The sequence below is a fragment of the Vicia villosa genome, unplaced genomic scaffold (assembly GCF_029867415.1).
Source record: "Vicia villosa cultivar HV-30 ecotype Madison, WI unplaced genomic scaffold, Vvil1.0 ctg.001861F_1_1, whole genome shotgun sequence".
NCBI classification, from domain to species: Eukaryota; Viridiplantae; Streptophyta; class Magnoliopsida; order Fabales; family Fabaceae; genus Vicia; species Vicia villosa.
In genome coordinates, this window is record NW_026705753.1 from 140300 (window position 1) to 164631 (window position 24332).

At 36.0% G+C, this 24332-nt stretch overlaps 1 protein-coding gene across 1 annotated transcript; it reads left to right on the forward strand.

Moving 5' to 3' along the window:
- The first annotated feature begins 22193 nt into the window (after positions 1-22193).
- On the forward strand, positions 22194-24083 carry LOC131636918 (uncharacterized). The gene is made up of 3 exons (XM_058907502.1): positions 22194-23004; positions 23125-23508; positions 23704-24083. Exons 1-3 carry the CDS (start codon positions 22194-22196, stop codon positions 24081-24083), a joined length of 1575 nt encoding a protein of 524 aa, XP_058763485.1.
- The last annotated feature ends 249 nt before the right edge of the window (positions 24084-24332 follow it).

Sequence of the window (24332 nt, forward strand, 5' to 3'; positions counted from 1 at the left end):
TCAAACAAACTTAGATCAAACAAAGACCACACAAGAAAGTTATGGAAATTGGAACAAGAAGAACAAGAACAAGAACAAGAACAAAACTATAAGAATCATACATCCAATATAAATTAGATTCACCCCCTTACCTTTGTTTGATTCTTCATCTTCTCCAAAATCCCCTTCTTCACTTTCTCTCCATCTTTGCTCTTCTTCTTTCTCTCTTCCCTTTCTTTCTCTTCTTTTTCTTTCCACTCCTTTTCCTTTCTCACAAATATCTCTTTCTTATAAGGAAAATATCTACCCCGCAGAAATGACCAAAATGCCCCTACGTTCAAATATCGTTCAAACGCCCCAAAACGCGGAATATTACCTTAATGATATTTCTAGTACCAAAAATATGAAAACCTTCAATTAAATATTAGTCCGCCATCCCGAACTAATACCGACTGAAACGACTCCAAAAACGGTAAAATTCCAATAAACGTCACAAACGTCCAAAATAAGCGTATACTTATATTTCCGGGCGTTACATTATTTATCCCCTAGAGTCTATGTCATCTCTCCAGTAGAGTGTTTACCTTAAGCAGAAAATGTACATCCTTTCTAAATCCTCACTGACTTTATTCCTCGTGGAAGAATTTTTCTTCAATTCTCCTCCCTAGCTTATTTGCCGGGATGGAATTAAAACCCCAATTAAGTTTATTCCTTATTGGATTTGAACTTTGGTCTCTTGCAACGCTATTTTGGAATCTTTCTAGGATGATAAACCTAGATTGAGAAGGCATTTATTTTGCACATATTGAGGATTATGTTTTCCTTGGTAGATAATTTGTTTATGATTAGTCTTTCCCATCAGATGATGACGGAATTGATTCCCATAACTATTATTACTACACTCCCTTGGAATTTGTACTTGGAAACAAGTGGCAGCTTCTATATTTTAGCATCTTGTATTGTCCCCAACATGTTTTATTTGACAATAAATGACAACCTCTTTATTTGAGCAGTTTGTGTGTCTATAGATATCAATCTTATCTTTAGAACAAGTAGCAGTCTCTCATGTTTTTGTCCTTAGCAGAGCATCTTTTGTGAACTTCTTGATTCACATCCAATAAGATGAAGCCCTAATATTTACCCCTAAGATACCACCTCATTTGCATAATGTGAATTTGTATCAAGATCACAAACTTGGTGACATATCTCCTATCTCTTTGAGTCTTTCCTTATGGGGATCACCAAGCACCCTCTTGTGTATCTTTTGATTTGCATTTGTTTACCTCTATGCTTTACTAACCTTAACCAAAATATAAAAATATTCTTTGTTTCCCTCATTTTGTTTTACAAGTTAGGGGATTGAATCATGAACTTCAAACATTGCTTCATCAACTAGTGTTTTGGTTGCTCAAGTTCAAAGATTGTTTGATCATTGATTCTCAAGGACTCATTCATCATATTTGAACTATAATCTTCGGCATAATATTTTTAAGATCTATTCAACTTCAAATTGATCAAGATTGCTCAAATATTTGATTTCTTGTACTTCAAGAAAGTCAGGGTTCATATGTTTATTTTCATGCCTTCATCATCAAGCAAACTCAAGCATTATCAATATTTAATCAAATTACAATCATGAAATCATTATAAAGAGTTCATATGTTCATCAAAATTCCTTGAATTGCAAGAAAAGATCAAAAGATTCAAGTTTGATCAAGGAAGTTTGACCAAAAGTCAACATTTTCAAACCTTAGTTCAAAATATCACAAATTACTCATGGTTCAACATTGTTGAATGCTTCTTTTTGAAAATGGCTCTCCTTGACATCCTCTACAACTTCTCTTCACAAGTCAAGAGCTAATTATGCTTGGAAAATACTACAAGATGGAGAAACATTATAGGTCATTTTATGGATTCAAGTGAATTTAGCCTAACTTCCCAAGATCATAACTCTTTCAATATTCAACATTTTTTTGTACTTATTTTTGCACAATGTCATTTTGAGGCTAGTAGGGCTTGGTAGGCCATGATATATTTGAGAATATTATTGGTCATTTTAAGGCATTTATACTTTAGAATTTTTTCTGACTTGCAACCAAAGACCTTGTACAACTTTAACATGCCATAACTTTTTGCTTAGGTGTACAAATATAATATTTCTTGCCCCATTTTACTCTTTTCCATGAGGAGAGTACATTGCAAAAACAATGAAATCATAAAGCCTCTTGTACAAGTTTCCATACAAGCTAGAAGTTAGTTACTTGAAACTCAATTTTCTCATTTGGTCAGAATTTTGCATCAAGTAAACTCACTTATTAAGCCAAACTAGCACGCATTTTCCACTTAAACATGATATGTGAACTTCACTCAAGCAAACTGACCTGTAATAATTGGAATTGGTTGCGTCTTAATCACTCTCAAGTCACACTTTTCTCACTAGGAATTTTCACACGAATTGGAAAGTTTGTGCATCATTTCACACGCTTGAGAATTGCATCACACTCCCTATAAATAGAGGATCATACCAACTTCATTCTCAATATTTAAAGAGCAAAAAACACTCTGCTCATATTCACTCCAAACCTCCTAATTGTGAGACTTTGTTTTAATATTTCAAAGCTTTTTCAAGCTATTTTCTGAATGCTATTAACTTCATTGTTCTCCTCTAAAGATAACACAACAAAAACCAAGCTTTAAGTGTTAGAACATGAAATGTTCTTATCAATATTTCTAGTTTTGATGATAACATTATATATGAATTTTTTATAAGACAATGTGGTACTCTAATTATTCATGTTTTCCATTTCAGGAAAAGTCTAAAAGAGTATACACAAAATCAGCATTCAGAAGCTCTGACCCAGAAGATCTGGATGACTTCATCAGAAGATGGTCTAGAAGACATCAGAAGATGGTCTTGAGAAAATCAGAATATGATCTGGAAGGCATCAGAAGATGGCAATCAAAAGCAAGGCTCTAAAGATCTGATGGTATCACGCTGCAAAGAACTTCCAAAGTCTGATGACTGAAGTTACAATTTGTACCAACGCTGAAGACTCTGATATTCAAACGTCACTCTAATAGTCTGAGTCCAGAAGCAAGTACAAGATGAAAAAGCTACAACGTCAAATCTGAATGACAAAAGGAACGCTAGAAGCTACAAAAGGAAAAGTCAGCAAGAGCATTTGAAACAAGGCTCGAGGTAGTTGAAAAAAGAGTGAAACATTCAATGCAGCAGTGTACTATTCACGTAAAGCATTAAATGCTCCTCAACGGTCACTTTTCTCATTGTCAATATAAGTGATGCTCTGGATGCTGAAGAACTAGAGAACTTACGCTAAATAAATCTTACGCTGCCAAATTGATTCTAAACGCTATCACACGAACAACAAAGATCTTCATCTTCAACCTCACAAATATTGTAATATCTTAGTGGGTATTAGAACTTAATTTTGAGATAAAATCACTTGGTGATTATAGCTTATTAAGAAGCACATTAAAGTCTTGTAATATTATTTACAAGTTTGTAAAAGGAATACCTAGAGTGATCAAGTTGTCATCTGTATACTCTAGAAGACTTAGAAGTTGTCTAAGTGGAAAACAATTGTAATCAAGATTGATTAATGGATTAAATCCTCAGTTGAGGAAAATCACTCTGTCAGGGGTGGACTGGAGTAGTTTGATTAACAACGAACCAGGATAACAATAACGTGTGATTATTTTTTATCTGCCATTTTTAGAAACAACCCTTATTCAATCCCCCCTTTCTAAGTGTTTTTCACTCCTTCAATTGGCATCAGAGCGCCGGTTCTAGGTGCAAACGCTTAACAGGGTTAGACAAAAGATTTAGGAGAAAAACACAAAATGGTAGATCCATTTCCAACTCCTACTGAGCAGAACAACAATGGTAACAATGGAAGTAACAGCTTCAATGGTTACAATAGACCACCAGTCTTTGATTGTGAGAACTTTGAATACTGGAAAGATTGGCTTGAGAGTTATTTTCTATGTCAAGATGGTGATCTGTGGGATTTAGTGTTGGATGGTTACACACATCCGGTGAATGCTCGTGGAGTAAAGATTAATAGACAAGCTATGAGTGATGATCAAAAGAAAGAGTTCAAAAATCATCACAAAGCAAGGACTATATTGTTGAATGCCATTTCACATGCTGAGTATGAGAAGAGCACAAACAAAGAAACTGCTCATGATATCTTTAAATCTCTGAAGATGACTCATGAAGGAAATGCACAAGTCAAGGAGACAAAAGCTCTGGCTCTTATCCAGAAGTATGGAGCCTTCAGAATGGAAGATGGTGAAAATATTGAAGCAATGTTTTCCAGATTCCAGACTCTGACTGCTGGGCTGAGAGTTCTTGACAAGGGATACACAAAAGTTGATCATATTAAGAAGATAATCAGAAGTTTACCCAGAAGATGGGAACCAATGGCTACAGAATTCAAGATTGCAAAGAATTCGAATGAAGTATCTCTTGAGGAGCTTATAAGTGCATTGAGGAGTCATGAGATTGAGCTTGATGCAAATGAGCCTCAGAAGAAAGGTAAGTCTATTGCTTTAAAATCTAAAAATAAACATTGTGCTAACGCTTTTTAGGCAGAAGAAAAAGGATCTGATGAATCAGATTCAGAAGAAGAAGATGAATTATCTCTCATATCCAGAAGGGTGAATCAACTCTGGAAGAGCAAGCAGAGAAGATTCAAGAACTTCAAGAAACCTGAAAAGGGAGAATCTTCTAAACACAGAAGATCTGGCAAAAAGAAGGTACTGTGCTATGAATGCAAAGAACCTGGACACTATAAGAATGAATGTCCTAAGCTTCAGAAGGAAAATCGCATAAAGAAGTTTGAAAAGAAGAAAGGCTTGATGGCTACATGGGATGAATCTGATTCATCTGACCAAGAGTCAGACTCTGAAGATGAGCAAGCCAACATAGCACTCATGGAGACAGTTGATGCTGAAGAAGAATCTACTTCTGATTCAGACTCTGAAGAGGTATTTTCTGAACTCACTAGAGAAGATTTAGTTTCTAGATTATCAGAACTTCTTGAAGTCAAGAGTGAACTTAGTCTCAAATACAAAAAGCTCAAAAATATTTTTGCATCTGAAACTAAGAGATTTGAAATAGAAAACTCTGAACTAAAAGAAAAAGTTTTAAAACTAACTAAAGATGTTGAGTCTTTGAAAACATATTCAAGTTGAGACATGTCTATAGGTATAGGCAGAAGTCAGCTAGCCTCTATGATTTATGGTGTTAGTGGAAACAAAAGGGTAGGTATAGGTTTTGAGGGAGAAATCTCATATAAACTAGGACCTGTTGATAAAATGATCATTGAATATAAACCTTTGTATGAACAGTTTAAGTATGGTCATTCTCATGATATCAAACACACATCACACTCTAATAGTTTCTATCTCACACACACAAAGAAACATGCTGTTGCACATTCTGGAAAAATTTATGTAAAATCTCAGTTCAATCAGAACGTGAGAAGGACTAACCCCAAAGGACCCAAAAGAATGTGGGTTCCTAAGGAAAAGATAATTCCTGTTGCAGATCTCTTTCAAAGCACAAAATACAAACATGTCATGGTACCTGGACTCTGGGTGCTTACGTCACATGACGGGAAGAAGGTCTATGTTCCAAAGTCTGGAACTTAAATCTGTTGGAGAAGTGAAGTTTAGAGGGAAACAAAAGGGCAAAATCATAGGCTCTGGAACCATATGTATTGGTAATTCTCCCTCTATAACTAATGTTCTTTTAGTAGATGGATTAGCTCATAATTTATTGTCCATAAGTCAATTAAGTGACAATGGTTATGACATAATCTTTAATCAAAAGTCTTGTAGAGCTGTTAGTCAAAAGGACGGCTCAATCCTATTTACAGGAAAAAGAAAGAACAACATTTATAAGATTGATCTTTCAGATCTTAAGAACCAACAGGTTACTTGCCTTCTGTCTGTTAACGAAGAGCAGTGGGTCTGGCACAGAAGATTGGGTCATGTTAGTATGAGAAAGATTTCTCAAATTAACCAACTCAATCTGGTCAGAGGACTCCCTAATCTGAAATATAAATCAAATTCTCTTTGTGAAGCATGTTAGAAAGGGAAATTTTCAAAACCTGCGTTTAAATCTAAAATTGTTGTCTCTTCCTCTGGGCCTTTAGAACTTCTGCATATTGATATGTTTGGCCCAGTCAAAACAGCATCAATCAGAGGCAAGAAATATGGATTGGTCATTGTAGATGACTACAGCAGATAGACTTGGGTAAAGTTCTTAAAACACAAGGATGAGTCACATTCTGTGTTTTTTGACTTCTAAAATCAGATTCAATCTGAAAAGGAATGTAAAATCATAAAAGTCAGAAGTGATCATGGTGGTGAATTTGAGAACAAATTCTTTGAAATTTATTTCAAAGAAAATGGTATTGCCCATGATTTCTCTTGTCCTAGAACTCCATAACAAAATGGGGTTGTAGAACGAAAGAATAGGACTCTCGAAGAAATGGCCAGAACCATGATCAATGAGACTAATATGGCTAAGCATTTCTGGGCAGAAGAAATTAACACAACGTGTTATATTCAGAACAGAGTTTCCATTAGGCCTATTCTAAATAAGACTCCTTATGAATTGTGGAAGAACATAAAACCCAACATTTCATATTTCCATCCATTTGAATGTGTTTGTTATATTCTAAATACTAAGGATCATCTGAACAAGTTTGATTCCAAAGCTCAGAAGTGTTTCCTTCTTGGATATTCTGAACTCTCTAAGGGCTACAAAATATACAATATTGAAACTCTGATAGTTGAGGAATCAATCAATATCATATTTGATGATAAGCTTGGCATTGAAAAGCCAAAGCAGAATGAGAATTTTGCAGATATAGACATTCCTGATCTAGATCATGAAGAGCCCAGAAGAAAAGAAGTGTCAGAAGATCAAGTTGTAGCTTCTTTAGAGAATCTCAGAATTTCTGAAGCGCCAACACTCAGAAGATCTTCAAGAATCAACTCTGCCCATTCAGAAGATGTTATAATTGGAAAGAAAGATGACCCATCAGAACAAGAGCATCTCTAAAGAACAATTCAGAATGTCAATTTGGTTTAGTATCTTTGATTGAGCCAACCTCTGTGGATAAATCTCTGGAAGATGCTGACTGGATTATTGCTATGCAAGAAGAGTTAAATCAGTTTACAAGAAATGATGTTTGGGATCTGGTTCCAATACCTAAAGGATTCAACATTATTGGAACAAAATGGGTATTCAGAAACAAGCTGAATGAGAAAGGTGAAGTTATCAAAAACAAAGCCAGACTGGTTGCTCAGGGCTATAGTCAGCAAGAAGGTATTGACTACACTGAAACCTTTGCACTAGTGGCCAGGTTTGAATCTATTAGATTGTTAATTTATTTTGCCACTCAGAATAACATCACTCTGTATCAGATGGATGTTAAGACTCCCTTTTTAAATGGTTATATAGATGAAGAAGTTTATGTTCACCAACCTCCTGGTTTTGAAGACTCTAAGTCTCCAGAACATGTTTTTAAACTAAAGAAATCATTATACAGTTTGAAGCAAGCTCCCAGAGCTTGGTATGAAAGATTAAGTTCTTTCCTTCTGGATAATGGTTTCACAAGAGGAAAAGTAGACATAACTCTCTTCTGTAAAACCTATAAAAAGGTTATGTTAATTTGTCAAATTTATGTAGATGATATTATTTTTGGAACATCTAATGCTACACTTGGAAAGGAGTTTGCTAAGTCTATGTAGGCAGAATTTGAGATGAGCATGATGGGAGAACGCAAAAATTTCCTAGGCATTCAGAACAATCAAACCTCTAAAGGAACCTATGTTCATCAGACTAAGTATGTCAAAGAACTTCTGAAGAAGTTCAAACTATCTGAAAGCAAAGAAGCAAAAACTCCAATGCATCTAACTTGCGTATTAGGTAAGGATGAGGTAAGCAAGAAGGTAGATCAGAAGATCTACAGAGGTATGATAGGATCTCTTCTTTATCTGACTGCTTCTAGACCTGACATTTTATTCAGTGTATGCTTGTGTGCTAGATTCCAATCAGATCCTAGAGAATCTCACTTAACTGCTGTTAAGAGAATTCTTAGGTATCTGAAAGGTACTACTATTGTTGGTTTAGTCTACAGAAGATCTGAAGAATACAACTTAGTAGGATATTGTGATGCTGATTACGCTGGAGATAGAGTTAAAAGGAAAAGTACTTCTGGAAGCTGTCAATTTCTGGGAAGTAACCTGATCTCCTGGTACAGCAAGAAGCAAGTAACAATTGCACTCTCTACAATAGAAGCAGAATATGTAGCTGCTGCTAGATGCAATATACAGATGCTTTGGATGAAAAGTCATCTAGAATACTATCAGATATATGAGAGTAACATTCCTATATTCTGTGATAATGCTTCTGCTATTTGTTTATCTAAAAATCCTATTTTACATTCTAAAGCTAGACATATAGAGATTAAACATCACTTTATTAGGGACTATGTTTTGAAGGGCATTCTTTCTTTAAACTTTGTTGATACAGACCATCAATGGGCTGATCTCTTTACAAAACCCCTTGCTGAAGATAGGTTTAAGTTCATTCTGAAGAACATTAGTATGGACTTATGCCCAGAATGAAGTTATGAGATGATCTGATATGTGGATTAGTGTGAAGATTATGCTTTATTTATTTTCTTATTTTTATCTATCAGATGTTCTGATTATGTATGTTCATATGGATACTCTGAAACTGTTATCACTAACATTTCATGTGCCTAAGTATGACTCAGAACTTATGTTAAAGCAAAACAGTTGTCACCAGCTATTCTAGATGATGACCACGTGTTCATCAGAAGGGACAAGCATGCGTGCAGTTGATGAGACGCCGCCCTAGGTAACTGTGCAAATATTTTCAAATCTCACACTAACCTCCACTAATGTCTTTCAGTATTTATGATAATTGATTGAGATTCTGTAACCGTTTCATTCATAATTCCATTGCATTCTTCATTTCAAATCCGTGTCTATATAAACACTTGCATCCTTATTTTCTCTCTTTTCACTCCTTCATCATCTTCATTGTTATATGCATTTCTGTCTCCTTTTCTGCTTTCACTTAAACCCTAAACGAAAGAATATCAGAAAACTCAAGTGTTCATCAATGGCTTATTTGTCTATTCAACACGATGCTTCATCTTCTCAACAACAACAACAACAACAACAATAACAAAAACAACAACAAACTGTCCACTCTCCAATGAAAACTTGTCTAATTCCGATGGTTGAATTAGAAGTTATCTGTGAAACAATGGTTGATTTTGATAATCTTCAAGAAAATAGCTTCAACTTGAAGAACAACATGTTGATTCAAGGCTGGGAACCATTCTTCAACCGTCTGATTGGACCAGTTTACCCAGAATTGGTTAAGGAGTTTTGGGTTCATGCTACGTTAATGCCAAAAGCAATTCTTTCTTTTGTTTGTGGCCAAGAGATCTCCATTACTGAAAACCTGATCAGAAGATTGTTGGGTCTAAAAGGTTGTTTTGGTGCTGCTGGAGCTATTGTAGGAAGAACAGATTGGGACGCTGTCTATAATGAAATCTTCACTTCTGGAGAAGTTTCTACCTGTATCAAGGACTTAAAGGATCCCTGCAGAATCTGGGCCAAGATCCTTTTGGGTTACATCTACAACAGAAAGGCTACTGTCTCTCCAAACTACATCAATCAAGACCAACAATACATTCTGTATTGTATTGGTAAAGGCGAGAGGGTGGATCTTCCTTATATTCTGTTTATTCACATGTGGAATCATGTGAGGGATTCAAGAGAACAAGCTAGATTGAAGACTCCAAAGATCATAAGGAACATCATTCCTTTTGGAAGATTGATTTCTGACATTCCGATTGAGACAAATTTGGTGCAAGATCTGCTGGACGCTGGAATTGTTAAAGATCTGCATACGACATGTAGGAGCACTATGAATGCTCACACTCTAAAGAAGATGAAATTAATAGAGAACATTGCCGCTCCTCCCAGAGTGGTCAATGAGATCTTGTCCAAAAGGATTCCTGCTCTGGTTGATTTTGAGCTCTTCTTCAAGAATGAGCATCCCAGCACAATCCTCTTCTATCTGGAAAAGTGTTTAAAGGAAGGCTATGAGTTTGATCCAGCATGGCTGAGCGACAGAGTGCTTCCAACCATAGCTGATCCTGATCCAGCTCAGAAGAAGAAGAAAGAACAGAAAAAGGAAAAGAAGGAGAAGAAAGATAAGAAGGAAAAGAGAGAAGAGAAGAAAGAAAAGAAAGAAAAGAAAGAGAAGAAGGAGAAGAAAGAAAAGAAGGAAAAGGAAGAAGAAAAAGAGGAGAAGGAAAAGAAAGAACACAAGGAGAAGAAGAGAAAGTCTGTTGGAGATGGACCATCTAGGCCTCTAAAGAAGAAGAAGAAACCTCCAGGTATTTCTATAACTGAGTCTGTTCCTATTCATGTTTTTAATTCTATAAACATATCAACAGAACCTCAACCAGAAAAACAACCTGATTATGATCAATCAAATAACTCCCTCAAGGTACCCAGATCATCTTCCACTATTAGGAAACTAATAGAGGACATAGATAACCATGATGACTTTGAACCAGATCACCCACCAGAAAATCAACCTAAAACCACCAAGCAAACATCTCAATCTCCACCTTCTGCTTCCTCAAAATCTAAAGGCAAACAACCTATCCACACCTCTGAACCCATTCTCAATCCTAAACCTCTGAACACCATCTTTCCAAATGAAAACATATTCTCCTCTGCTCAACCTCCACATTCTGAACCTCAACCTCAACCCAACTCTCCATTATCTGACCCTCAACCAGTTGTTGACACTCCTGTTTTCAGCAACTTCACACTTTCATCACCATCATCATTTTCATCTGACTCTTTCTTTCGCAAACCTCTCCCCTCTGCATTTTCCCCTAAAAAACCTCAATCTGAACCCGTTGTTGTAGTCTTAGACTCTAACAACAAAGCAGAATCCTCTCTTCACCCATCCTCTTCAAACACTTCTCTTTTGTTTGAAAGACCATCTAAACCCTATCTCATCTCCCACCCAGAAGAACCAATAACCATTATCAGAATTACCCCTCCTCCACCTTTTGTTGATATGCGTTTTGAATTATTAAAACATAAGGTACGGACATGGTTAGAATATCTGAAGGTTGCCCATGACTCAAAGCTGGATCATGTGGCTGTTGGAAAGCTCTGGAAGGCTTTCTCTGAAGATGTGCAAACGGATTTTCTGGATCTCCAGAAGGAATGTCTTGCTGCTGCTCCTGGTCCTGCTGGATTGTCTCTAGAGTATGGTGATGGCAAGTACTTTCATCCAATCTCAGATTGGAAGCCTCTGGAAGAAGCGCCATTTGTTGATGACATGGAAGTGGATTATGATGATATGGAAGTTGATAATCCTCTGCCTCTGGTTTTCTGGACTCCAAAGAAGCTTCTGGTTGCTTATCCTTATTCAGTTCTGACTGGAGACTTTCAAACGCTGTTTGAATGGTTCAAGGAGAATCCTCTTGAGGAGAATACTGTTGTAGAAAACCCTGTTGCTGATGGTCAAATAGTTCCAGCCTCTGCTGTTCCTACTGCTATTGAGGAAAATCCTGCTGCTCCTACTGCTGTTCCTTCAACCTCTGTAGTTTTGGAAACTCTGACGGAGCTTCAACAAAATCAAGCAACTGTGTTCAGCCGTTTGGAAAAGCAAGATGAAACAAATGATGAATTCAAGACCTGGATGCAAAGATCAGAAGAAGCTTCCAAGAAGCAAGCTAAAGACACTGCTGAGATCAAGAATCTTCTGGCAGCCTTAGCGTCTAAGCTTACCCAGTCTTAGTCTGAGTTTTGAGTCTTTGTTTAGGGTCTTCTATGTTTCTTGCATCTGTTTTCTTTTTCCATTGCATCTTCTTGTACACATTCTGACTAATCAATGAAATTTCTTCCTTCTCATTTTGTGTCTTTCATCTGAATCTTTTATTTATATGCTTTTTGATGTTATGACAAAAAGGGGGAGAAACATATGACTTGAATTGATTTATTATATCAGTTGCTGGGCTTAAGTCTCAACATTCCTAACAAATATTGCAAAGATTTTGCCTCTGATAGTTTTGCAGGAATGTGATAATCTGAAAAAACCTCAAAAAGGGGAGAAATGTATCTTGAGAAAATTTTCCAAAGATTTGAAGCAAATAATGCTATGCTCTGATACAAGAATTACCAAAGATCTGAAGAAAGCTACTTTGACGCTCTGATAAGTTAAGTGATCTTAAATAAAAATTCAAACCTCTAAAGTTTTCCAATGGAAGCTCGGAAAGGAAGCTCTAAATCATCTGAAGATTAAGTTCAACGTGAAAGTCTCATCTGAAATGGAAAATACTCAGGGAAGTTTTTTTATTTACAAATTCTTCTAGTATTAATTTCAAGGGGAGATTGTTAATCTCAAGGGGAGACATATTCACACACTCTGATTAATATGCTTTTATGCTATATCTGTGTATTGTCTTTTTCATCTGATATTCTGGATACAAATTCATATCAATTCTATATGTTTTTGTCATCATTAAAAAGGGGGAGATTGTTAGAACATGAAATGTTCTGATCAATATTTCTAGTTTTGATGATAACATTATATATGAATTTTGTAAAAGACAATGTGGTACTCTAATTATTCACGTTTTCCATTTCAGGAAAAGTCTAAAAGAGTATACACAAAATCAGCATTCAGAAGCTCTGACCTAGAAGATCTGGATGACTTTATCAGAACATAGTGTGGAAGACATCATAAGATGGTCTTGAGAAAATCATAATATGATCTGGAAGGCATCAGAAGATGGCAATCAGAAGCAAGACTCTGAAGATATGATGGTATCACGGTGCAAAGAACTTCCAAAGTCTGATGACTGAAGTTACAATCTGCACCAACGCTGAAGACTCTGATATTCAAACGTCACTCTAATAGTCCGAGTCCAGAAGCAAGTACAAGATGAAAAAGCTACAACGTCAAATCTGACTGACAAAAGGAACGTTAGAAGCTACAAAAGGCAAAGTCAGCAAGAGCAGTTGAAACAAGGCTCGAGGTAGTTGACAAAAGAGTGAAACATTAAATGCAGCAATGTACTATTCACGTAAAGCATTAAATACTCCTCAACAGTTACTTTTCTCATTGTCTATATAAGTGATGCTCTGGATGCTGAAGAACTAGAGAACTTACGCTAAAGAAATCTTACACTGCCAAATTGATTCTACGCGTTATCACATAAACAACAAAGATCTTCATCTTCAACCTCACAAATATTGTAATATCTTAGTGAGTATTAGAACTTAATTTTGAGAGAAAATCACTTGGTGATTATAGCTTATTAAGAAGCACATTAAACTCTTGTAATATTATTTACAACTTTGTAAAAGGAATACCTAGAGTGATCAAGTTGTGATCTGTATACCCTAGAAGACTTAGAAGTTGTCTAAGTGGAAAACTATTGTAATCAAGATTGATTAGTGGATTAAATCCTCAGTTGAGGTAAATCACTCTGTCAGGAGTGGACTGGAGTAGTTTGATTAACAACGAACCAGGATAAAAATAACTGTGTGATTATTTTTTATCTATCATTTTTAGAAACAACCCTTATTCAATTCCCCGTTTCTAAGTGTTTTAACTCCTTCACTAAGGTGCTATAAATTTCTCCAACCAACTACTCTGATTTACTCTTTTCATCATACTTCACACACGTAGTTAGAAGCAACCATTTGCTTCAAACTTGACACCAATATGTTGCCCTTGGTCTATTGAGACTTTGGGGATGTTCAATTTTGTTGAACAGATTAATTTGCTTTTCGTATTGTTGATTTTCAAATTTACATTTTCATTATGTTTTGAGAAATTATCTTCAAAGAGACTAAATAAATTCATGTTGAGCATATGGTTGAGATTGCACCAAGGAGACGATCCTGATGGTGTTGGTTTTGCAACCTGAATTTGCAAAAGCATCACAACTCCGATCAGGTTAAACAGAGAAGATGATTGGAGCAACTCTGGTTCAATTTCAAACCAATTTCACCTCTCAGCCAATGAGAGCGTGACAATTGAAATGTTTTGGTTGGTTATTATAGTGGTGAAAATTGAGACTAAATCCATTGGATTGACTCAGCTCGTATTTTAGTGAAAGTCACCACCATGCTTTATTGTTTCCAAAGGAAATGGGAAAAAGAGAAAAATAAAACCAAAAGAAGTTTTTCAAATCAAAACTAATAAAAGAAAACAAAGATCTTAAGTTCGGGGGTTGTTATGCAACATTTATCATTCTGATTATTGTTGCTGATCACTAGGGATTGATGATTGAGAGAAAGTGAGAGGGGTCTCATATTTAGGGGGAGTCCTAAATAGAAATACACTAGGGGTAAAATTAATAAGATAGGCATTGAACAAAAGGCTTGTTTGTCAAAGACACTTTGTACTAATTCTATTGAAGAAAGGATTTCTTTTGTTGGGTTAGAAGCCCCCAAACTATGTGATGTTACACCAAAGTGGATTACCAATTTTCTTATGCTCTTTACTGTTTTTACTTTGAATCGTTATTGCTGTCATATTGTATTTAAACTAGTTTAACAAGTTGTCCTAGACATATGGTCCAACATCTGTCCCCTAAGGAATAAAATTTCAAAATAGTTTATCTTTTCATATGATCATAAAAAATACATCACAAGAACAATTGTCATATTTTTGACATCACCAAAAATAATGAACAACCTTCTTTAAAAACAAGATGGGAAAAGAACAATGTGATTTTAGTCAAATCGTAAGTTATTATTAGACAAAAAAGGACTAAAATGAAATATTTTGAAAGTTAAGGGAGCAAGGTGATACAAAAAAAATTAAGAGACTAATCTGAACCCAAGGGTATAGTTAAGGGACCAAAATGGGTATTTTGCCATAAATTTATTATTATTATACTGTATTTTGTACTTTGAATTAAAATTAAAAAATTAGGTTTTGTTATCTTGAAGAATTTATGAAAATAAGTTGAAAAAATCTTATGAACAATGTCATAAGTCATTGTCTTAAGTTATTCCCATAAGTTCTCTCAAACAAATATTATCACAAAACTTATGCTAATAGGTAAAATCGAATGAGTCAATGGGAACAAACATTTAGTCTCATTGATCTTTTAATTTTTTAGGTTTATTAAGCAATAGTTGAATTGCTTATTTACAAATGTTGAAATGAAGTAGGCTTTTAAGTAGGCTAGTAAGCCAATTATGAACACAATCAGAAATATGTTCCAACATTTTTCTATAATGGAAGTTTGTAAATGTTGGTCTTATATGTTAAATCAATTATGAACACAATCAGAAATATGTTGAACATTTTGATGAAATCAGGATAATTTCAAACTATATCTCGAACGATTTCTTCATCCTCACACACTTTGTAACTAGATACTTAATAATCATCATTCAAAAGCTTTAACTATTGTTGCATTTCAGTTCTTGGACCTCTTATTACCTTGTTATTTTAAGCACGAACATTCTATACTTTCTTAATATTTTAGACATGATGAGGTTTTTTCTGTTTTAAAGTTGCAAGTATGTTTTTGGACTGCACCATGTTCAATGTCATGCCATAAACAAGATGTTTCTCTATAGAATTGAGGGGACATACAATGTGATGACCATATAACTTATAACACAAATCATGATTATGTATAACTAAAACCACATTAAATGTAAATGTATTATTCGCCTTAAGGTATCCGCGCAACGTAAAAGTACACTCACATTTCCTCGTACCAGTGTCATCCCGTTTCAACTTCCAAATAAGTTTTTTTGTAACTGCCACTTCTTTCACATCTCATTGGCTCAGATTTCTGTCTTGTATCAGAACTAGAATCTGACCTCCTAATTACAATGCCGAACCCAAATTTTGTAGCCTCCGTGCGGATCCATTGGAGCATATTTTCACGAACATCAAACTCTTGTTTATTTGTAACTTGTTTACCAACATCTATCTCGACATCAATCGATTTAACATCCATATACACATTAACTTTGGGGACAGTGCCAAGGGGCACCATAGCTACAATCAATCATTACAAAATTATGTATATAACAAAGACACGCTGCATGTTTTACGGGACTGCAGCTATGTGAAAATGTTTTGGGATAGCAAAATTCCCAACAGCTTGCTGTCATACCCCAAAATTTGCCCTCCTCTGCTTATCTTCAATGGCTCAAGGTCCAGTAGTTTATTCAAGCAATATGCTCCTAATCGAGGGCCTCTCAAAACTAGGGTTTTCATTTTATCAAAGGATTGTGAATATTTAAGGCCTCAAATGGATCTAAAGGTGTCTCACATATATCAAGGCACCTCTATGTCAATTATCAAGCTTCTATTCCAAGGATTGCACACTCAATGGCTCAGATGATCAATAATCGACTATGCTGACCTAAAAGTCAACCATAGTCAAAATACAGTCAAACCTCAAGATTTTGGGTCAACATCAAGTATGTGAGATTATATCCATCATTTGATCAAAGGTTGATCATGATTCATCAATAAAAACTCAGAAATGAACAAATGTCAAAAGTTCAAATTAGGGTTTTTTATAGGAAAAGTCAACTCAACTTTGACTGGGCATAACTCTCTCATACTTTATCATGAATTCCTCACTCAAAGTCTATTTTGAAGGAAATTTGATTCTCTACAACTTTGTCTCTCACAAGCCAAGGCCAGAAATGCTTCATTTGAGAGATATGGTGCAAAAGATTATAGGTCCTCCGAAAAGTCAACAAAAAACACCTTTTAGGTCAAAGCTCATAACTTGAATATGGAAACTTCAATGGAGATGAAACAAAAGAGAGTGTTTAAAGGACTCTTTGAGCTTTCTAAAGAGTCCAAGGATACTTTCATATGTCAAAAATTGAGCAAGATACAAGTTGTACAAGTTAGGCGATTTTGAGAAAATGCATGAGATGCAAAGTGAGCAAGATTTATTATTTTGACTAATGGGCCTATAAATTTCAATTCTCCACGTGATCCCAAGCTCAAGAAAGGCCCATTAATCATATGAATTTTATTTATAAATTTTATTTTATTTATATTTGATTTTATTCATTTAAAATCAACTTAAATCAAAATAAAATCACATTTTTATGAGATAAATTTGTATGATTCATGTTCCAAATATTTACTCAATCCAAATTCAATCCAATGGTCTCATATAATTATTATTGTGATATTATTATATTTTTATTTGATTTTATTTAATTTCAAATAAAAATCAAATAAAATCCTAAAAAATTATTATATGATGATATGTCCTTTTTATTAAGTCAAATAAAATCCAAATACAATCCAAAGGTTAAGATTAAACAAAAATGTGCAAGGAATAGCATGTGTTCAAAATTGGAAAGATTTTATACAAATTTTCTTCCAATTTCCATGTGAGGAATGATTTGATTTTTGCCAAAGATTGAACCCTAAAAGGAGAGAGATATATATGCTGAAATGATTGAGGAGAAAGGGGGGACGAAAATCTGGATTCAAAGAACCCTAGCAATTCGTAAAAAACCTCATGGTCTAGGGCGAACGTGAACAAGGAGGAGGAGCCACACTCAGCCGATTCTGAACTTCTCTTCAATCTCCCCAGACTCCCAGGAGGCGATACAATCATTCATCCAAGGGAAAAGCATAACAGAATCGTCTCCCTCGAACGTTAACGGTTTGCATTTTTTCTTTGAATCTCAAACTAGCAATATATGGTGTATGAATGAATTACGTGCATATATTTGAGTTCCCATAATTGTTTAGAGTACATTTGAATCATTGGTGATAGAGTTTGGTGCGGGATACATGTTTTGCCATTGTTAGGGCATTGAGATTTTCCTCCTCGTTTTCACGTCTGCAGCCGGTTTTAAGGCAAACAAATCGCGCCATTAAACTGGCCATGTCTGGTTTATAGGATCTGGGCTTCTCTTTGTTTCGATTAACGTTGTTTTGCAGGTTTATGAGATTCGAAGGTTTACCCGCGGCTAAATCCGCAGCAAACCCCATATATAAATCCGCAGGTATGCCTTGGGAAGACGATGAACAGTAATTTGGTCCAAGGAATTACACGCGTGGCTCTCCATGGCACCTTGATTGGTTGGTTGACAAAATCCAATTCTCTCTCCGTTCCTAATTGGCTAGTCAACGAAGGCCAGACCCTCTCTCCACTTCTGATAGGCTAGTCAGCGCACCTGGGACCCACGGTTGACTGAGTTTGAAATCTTATATTGGTTCTTACGTTTTTTTATTTATTTATTTTGACTTGTATATTTAACAACAAGGAATTTCAGTTCAATTGGCTGAAGGCAAAGGGTCTTTTACCAAGAGGGGGCTGGTTCGATCCCCAGCCTCACTCAATTTATTTTATGATTAATCCTGCCCACCGATCCAATGCGCTACCACCCCCAGGATACACCATGCGCCCTTCAACCATCACCCCTGGATCATACACAGGTCAGATCTAACGCCCAGGGACGTGAGGTTTACCATAGACCTTCCATAACTCACCACACAAAATTAAAAACCAGGTTTCATGTATATATTTTTGTATTTTATTCTTTTCTATTTAGATTTCATATGAAGTAATTTTTGTTTAATTAAATTAATTTACTTCTATTAAGATTAATATAATTACATTAGGATTAGGTTTAGGATTTATTTTTCCGATTATTCGACTATGTCGAGTAATTTATTAATTCTTAATTTTAATAGTAAATCACAAAAATCCTATAAAGGTGTAAATACTAGGGTTTGCCCAACCCCATTGGCCACTAGGCCAAGATATTAGGTTCAATTTATTATTCGTTTCGACCGAAATAATCGGTCGCGATGGTTAATAATCTAATTAATTTAATCAATATAATTTAAAATAACATTTATTTTTGCTAAATGGTTTTAACCAAAGCTATTGGTTACGATGATTAGCATTTTCCCTTTATAAAATTCGTTATTATTTGTAATCGAATCTATCGATTATGAGGAGTAACGATAATTAAAATACGCACATTTGCTATTCGTGATAATCGAATCTATGGATTATAGTGGTTAGCAATCCTCCCTTTAATCCGTTAGTCATGGTAATCAAACCTATTGATTATTGCAACTAATGGTAACAAATTAAAACCAGGGTTGTACGCCCAAATCTTAAAACACACTAAACCACGATACTACGGATTTTCATCTTTTCAACACTGCAATGTTCCCAATTACGATAAGGTAATTCAAAATACCTTCGAACTCCGCATTTCAAAAACAATTTCAAAACAACTTCAAATACAATCAAATTCTAATTCTAAGGCGTACAATCTGGTGCCCGAACTACGTTGACTCTGATTCTCCATAAGGAGATACGTAGGCACTTGGATAACCAAGGCGAGCCCCCCTTCCCCCTAAATCTCATTTTCCCCTTTTCACTTCTTTAGCTATTAACTCAATATTTTAGCCATTAACCTTTACCTTAGATTCAAAGCCAATAGGAAAGGGTTGAGGGTGCCTAACACCTTCCCTCAGCCTGATTATAATAACTTACCCTGAATCTCATAACTGCGTAGGGTTTCCTATTCGCCCTTCAGAATAGGTGGCGACTCTAAAAGTCAAATTTTTAGGCAGGTTGCTACACTTACTGCAAGATTTTTTTGATTGTAATTTGCAGGATTGGATAGACTTGAATATGGAAAACTTACCTAAGGTAGATAGGAAGGAAGATTGGTGCAATTATTGGGCCACTGCTTGCCATGCGATTTGGGAGTGGAGAAATAGAGAGCGGCATGACGGTAGCTTTATAAGACCGTATGATATGCATGGTATAATTGTTTCCAAAGTTTACAAATACAAGGTGGCGGCTATTAATGCTCAAATTATGGAGATGGATAAAGTGGAAAGGCGGATAAAGTGGAAGGTGCCAGAGAAAGATTTTATAAAGCTTAATGTGGATGGAGCTCACTCATCTAAGGGCGTGTCAGGGTGTGGAGGGATCATCAGGAATTAAGATGTAACTAATGTGGTGGTTTTACAAAGTGTGTCGAGCATAGTAATCCCCTTATGGAGGAGTTATGGGTATTCACGATGGGTTGAAGATAGTTCTGGAGCATGGTTATCAAAGAGTTATTGTAGAATCAGACTCTAACGAAGCGGTGGACATTAGTAATAATATTGGTGATAATAAGTTACTTTCGTGTAATTTGGTTCGTAACATCCATAAGCAGTTGAGTAGGCTGGAGGAGGTGGAGATTTGTCATGTCTCTAGAGAAGCGAATAGTTGTGCAAACCGTTTGGCTTTGTACGACAAGGAGTCTAAGGAAAGAAGAATATTTTTTCGGGATATGCCGCATTGGTTGTTAGAGTTTTTTGATAGGGATTTTAGAGGTGTTTCTTATCCTAGGGCTGTTTTTGTTTAGTTTCTGTTTGTTCTGGGCTTAGGCCCTCCTTGTTATAAAAAAAAATTATGTATTAAAATTCAACCTACAACAATCCAAAACTAAACTTCCAAAATAATATGCAACATAATTCAAAGTTATAATTTAGACGCAATGTTTATTTTTCAAAAGTCCGATAGTAAACTTTTGCATTATTCCAAATACAGTTTTAGATTTCATAAGAATTGCTCTTCACCACTTAAGGGTCCGAAGAACATTTATCATAGAGGATGTTTCTTTGCACAAAGAGAAGTTGGAGAATCCTTCACGGAGTTTAATTTCTACTTCAGAAGAAGAGGACTTGTATTCTTCCCCGGGAACATCTGAAAGCGAAGACGAACCACCACATAATCGTTTCGTCCTCAACCCCAAAAGCGAAGACGAACCACCTCAAAACCGCCCTGTCCTCAGCCCCAAACCGCATTGGGAACAGGAACGGCCACCGCGTGAAAGCTTTGGACGAAAACCTAACTTGTCTTAGGAACTGAAAAGCCATTCAGGCGGCGATGTTGACGGGTCATCAGAAGCCCAAAAGTTTGAAGGAGACAGATCAAAAAAGAAGAAGGATTTCAGTACAAACATTAAATGCAAGGACTCTTATGCGGATAACCTCGACGCTTTTTCTGGAACGGAAAAAATCTCAGATCCTATTTCTATGAATACATGTAGCAGATTTTTTGAGACATCTGAAAAAAAGCCTTTGAGGGAAGACGTTTTTGAAGAGATTGAACAAGTGGGGCCAGCAGGTTTATTTATTATTGATAATTTTATTGATAATAAAAAAGAGGGTTTCAAAAGGGACTCTTTTGATGGGGGCCACACGGAAGCTATTGGCAATAAGGACCAAGTCAAAATTCTCGTCAGCAAGGAAGGTATTTTAACGCATGACGTAGCAATTGAAGTAGGGCCCAGTAGAAGAAACTTGAAACATGAAAATGAGAAGGAAAAATCGGGCAGGAACTCCAATGGCACAAAAATTCATTCCAAGTCTACCAATTTCACTTCCTCTAACAAATTCAAAAAACGTTTTTCTATTCAGATGAAAAGAGTGAATACCGTCTTCAAGAAGAAAGGGGTTAGTAACAGGGAAATTCAGAAACTCTGTTTCGATGAACAGTGTCGAAAGGTGAAGAACTCGAAAAATACCAGGAAAAAGATCAGGGAGGTGCTGGACTTAGGGGAGAAAGTTTTGGAATTGTATCATCCAATTCAGAGTAGGATACAACAAGGGAAGGAAACTCAACAGAATACAGAAATCCAATTCACCAACCAAAGAAATCTTTATGCCAAGCAGAATTATCTTTCACGAGGTCCTCCTTTAACTTGTGAGTCCATTTCTAGTTCTGACATCAGGAATTGCAATAGAAGAGGAGCAAATGGTGTGTGCAACAATGCTTCGGAGGGGCTATGGAACTATATGTCAAGGTTGGGGATCATTAGTATTTCTGACAACTTTGATCCGATCAAAAGTTTGAAGGAAATGGAATTGAGGGATCATAACGGGGAGAAGGCGGCAAAGGGGACTCAAAATGGTGTATCCTCATGATAATTCTAATGTATAACTTGCATGGTGGTGGGAATCAGGCTAAGCGCAAGAGAGCCATATTTCTAATTCAAAGAGACATGATCTTTGCTTCATTCAAGAAACAAAACTAAGTGGAATAGGATTGAATCTAGTTAAAGAGATGTGGGGAGACTTCAATGTTGAATGGTCCTATTTGGATGCTAATGGAGCTTCGGGTGGTATTCTTACCATGTGGAAAAAAGAATTCTTCTCTCTAAACTTTAGTTTTAGAGGCGAAGGATTTCTTGGACTATGTATGGAGAAGGAGGGTAAACTTATCTACTTTGTAAATGTTTACGCCTCTTGTGACAAAGTTACTAGAAGGAGAACTTGGAAAAAAATATGTGAGTTCAAGAACAATAACATTGAAGGATCTTGGTGCATTGGTGGTGATTTCAACGCTATATCTCCTTTAGGTGAAAGAATTGGAGTTCCTAATAGCGGAAATTGTAGGGAGATAAATTTCTTCAACGAGTTCATAGAGGAAATGGACTTGGTGGATCTTCCTGCTATAGGTGGCATGTTTACTTGGTTCAAAAGTAATGGGAAGGCGATGAGTAGGCTTGATAGATTCCTACTTTTGGAGAGTTTTATTGAAGATTGGAAGGTGGATGGGCAACATATAGGCGAGAGGGATGTGTCCGATCACACTCCCATTTGGTTGAAAGACAATAGAAAGGATTGGGGCCCTAAGCCGTTCAAGTTTAATAACTTGTGGTTCAAGCATGAAGAGTTTGATAGTTTTGTGGAAGAGGAGTGGAGCAAAATGGTTGTTAAAGGGAGGGGAGATTATTGCTTGGTTGAAAAGTTGAAAACTCTCAAAAGTCGGATCTCTTGGTGGAACAAATCGGTCTATGGGTGGATAGACCTCAAAATTGACAAAGACGTGAAAGAGATGCATTCTTTAGATAACTTGTTTATTCATTTTGCAGGTAATGCTCTGGAAGAGGTGGTTAAGAAAAGGTTGAAAGTGGCGGAGGACTTTTGGGAAAACTTAAACAAAAAATAAGGGCTTCTTAGACTTAAATCGAGATAACTTTGGCTTTTCGAAGGGGATGATAACACACGTTTCTTTCATAATTCCTTAAAAGATAGAAGAAGAAGGAATGCTTTATGCTCAATCGAGACTAGGAGGGGAAGGATGGAAGAGGTCACGGAGATTAAAGACTTTATATTTAAGCACTTTGAAGGATTCTTTAAAGAAGAGGCATGCTTTAGACCGGAGCCACATGGGATTAATTTGAATGCTTTATCGATTGGAGACTCCTTGGATCTAGAAAAACCTTTTTCCAGAGAAGAGGTCAAGGATGCTATTTGGTCGTGCGACGGGAACAAAAGTCTGGGTCCGGATGGTTATTCTTTGGAATTCTTTAAAATATTTTGGCTTCTTCTTAATGATGATTTGATGAAGTTATGCAATGATTTCCACTTAAAAGGTACGCTTGTCAAAGCCATCACTTCTTATTTCCTTCCGCTTATTCCTAAAAAGAAGAATCCGCAAGACTTGTCCGAGTATCGCCCTATTTGTTTAGTGGGGAGCATTTATAAAATTCTAGCGAAGATTTTGGCGGCTAGAATGAGAGGTGTTTAGGATAAATTGGTTTCTTCTAATCAAACCGCTTTTGTTCCAGGAAGGAGCATGATGGATGGGGTTCTAATGGTAAATGAGATTCTTAATTGGGCAAAAAGAAAAAAGAGGGGGTGTCTTGTACTCAAAGTGGATTTTGAAAAGGCTTACGATTCTATTTCTTGGAATTATGTTAGGTGGATTATGGGAAGAATGGGGTTCGGGAAGAGATGGTTGAAATGGATGGAATCTTGTATCTTCACTAGACACGTGTCCGTTTTGGTGAACGGTAGTGCTACCAAAGAATTTAAAGTTCAAAAAGGTTTATGTCAAGGTGATCCGATTTCTCCTGTTCTCTTTGTCATTGCTATGGAAGGTTTTAGTGTTCTCATGAAGAAATCGGTGGAGGTAGGGGACTTTAAACCGTTCAAATATGGAGAATAAGATTATGTGGATATTCTTCAATTTGCGAATGACACCGTAATTATTGGAGATCCTACATGTGATAATCTTTGGAACATTAAAGTGTTGTTGAGAGGCTTTGAACTTGTTCTCGGTTTGAAAATCAATTTTCACAAAAGCAACTTTTTCGGTATTCATATTGGAGAGTGGCTTTCTATCTCGGAAAATTCTTTCCTATCTTGCAAAAAGATTCCAATTTAAATTTCTTGGTGTTTGGGTTGGAGAAGGTGC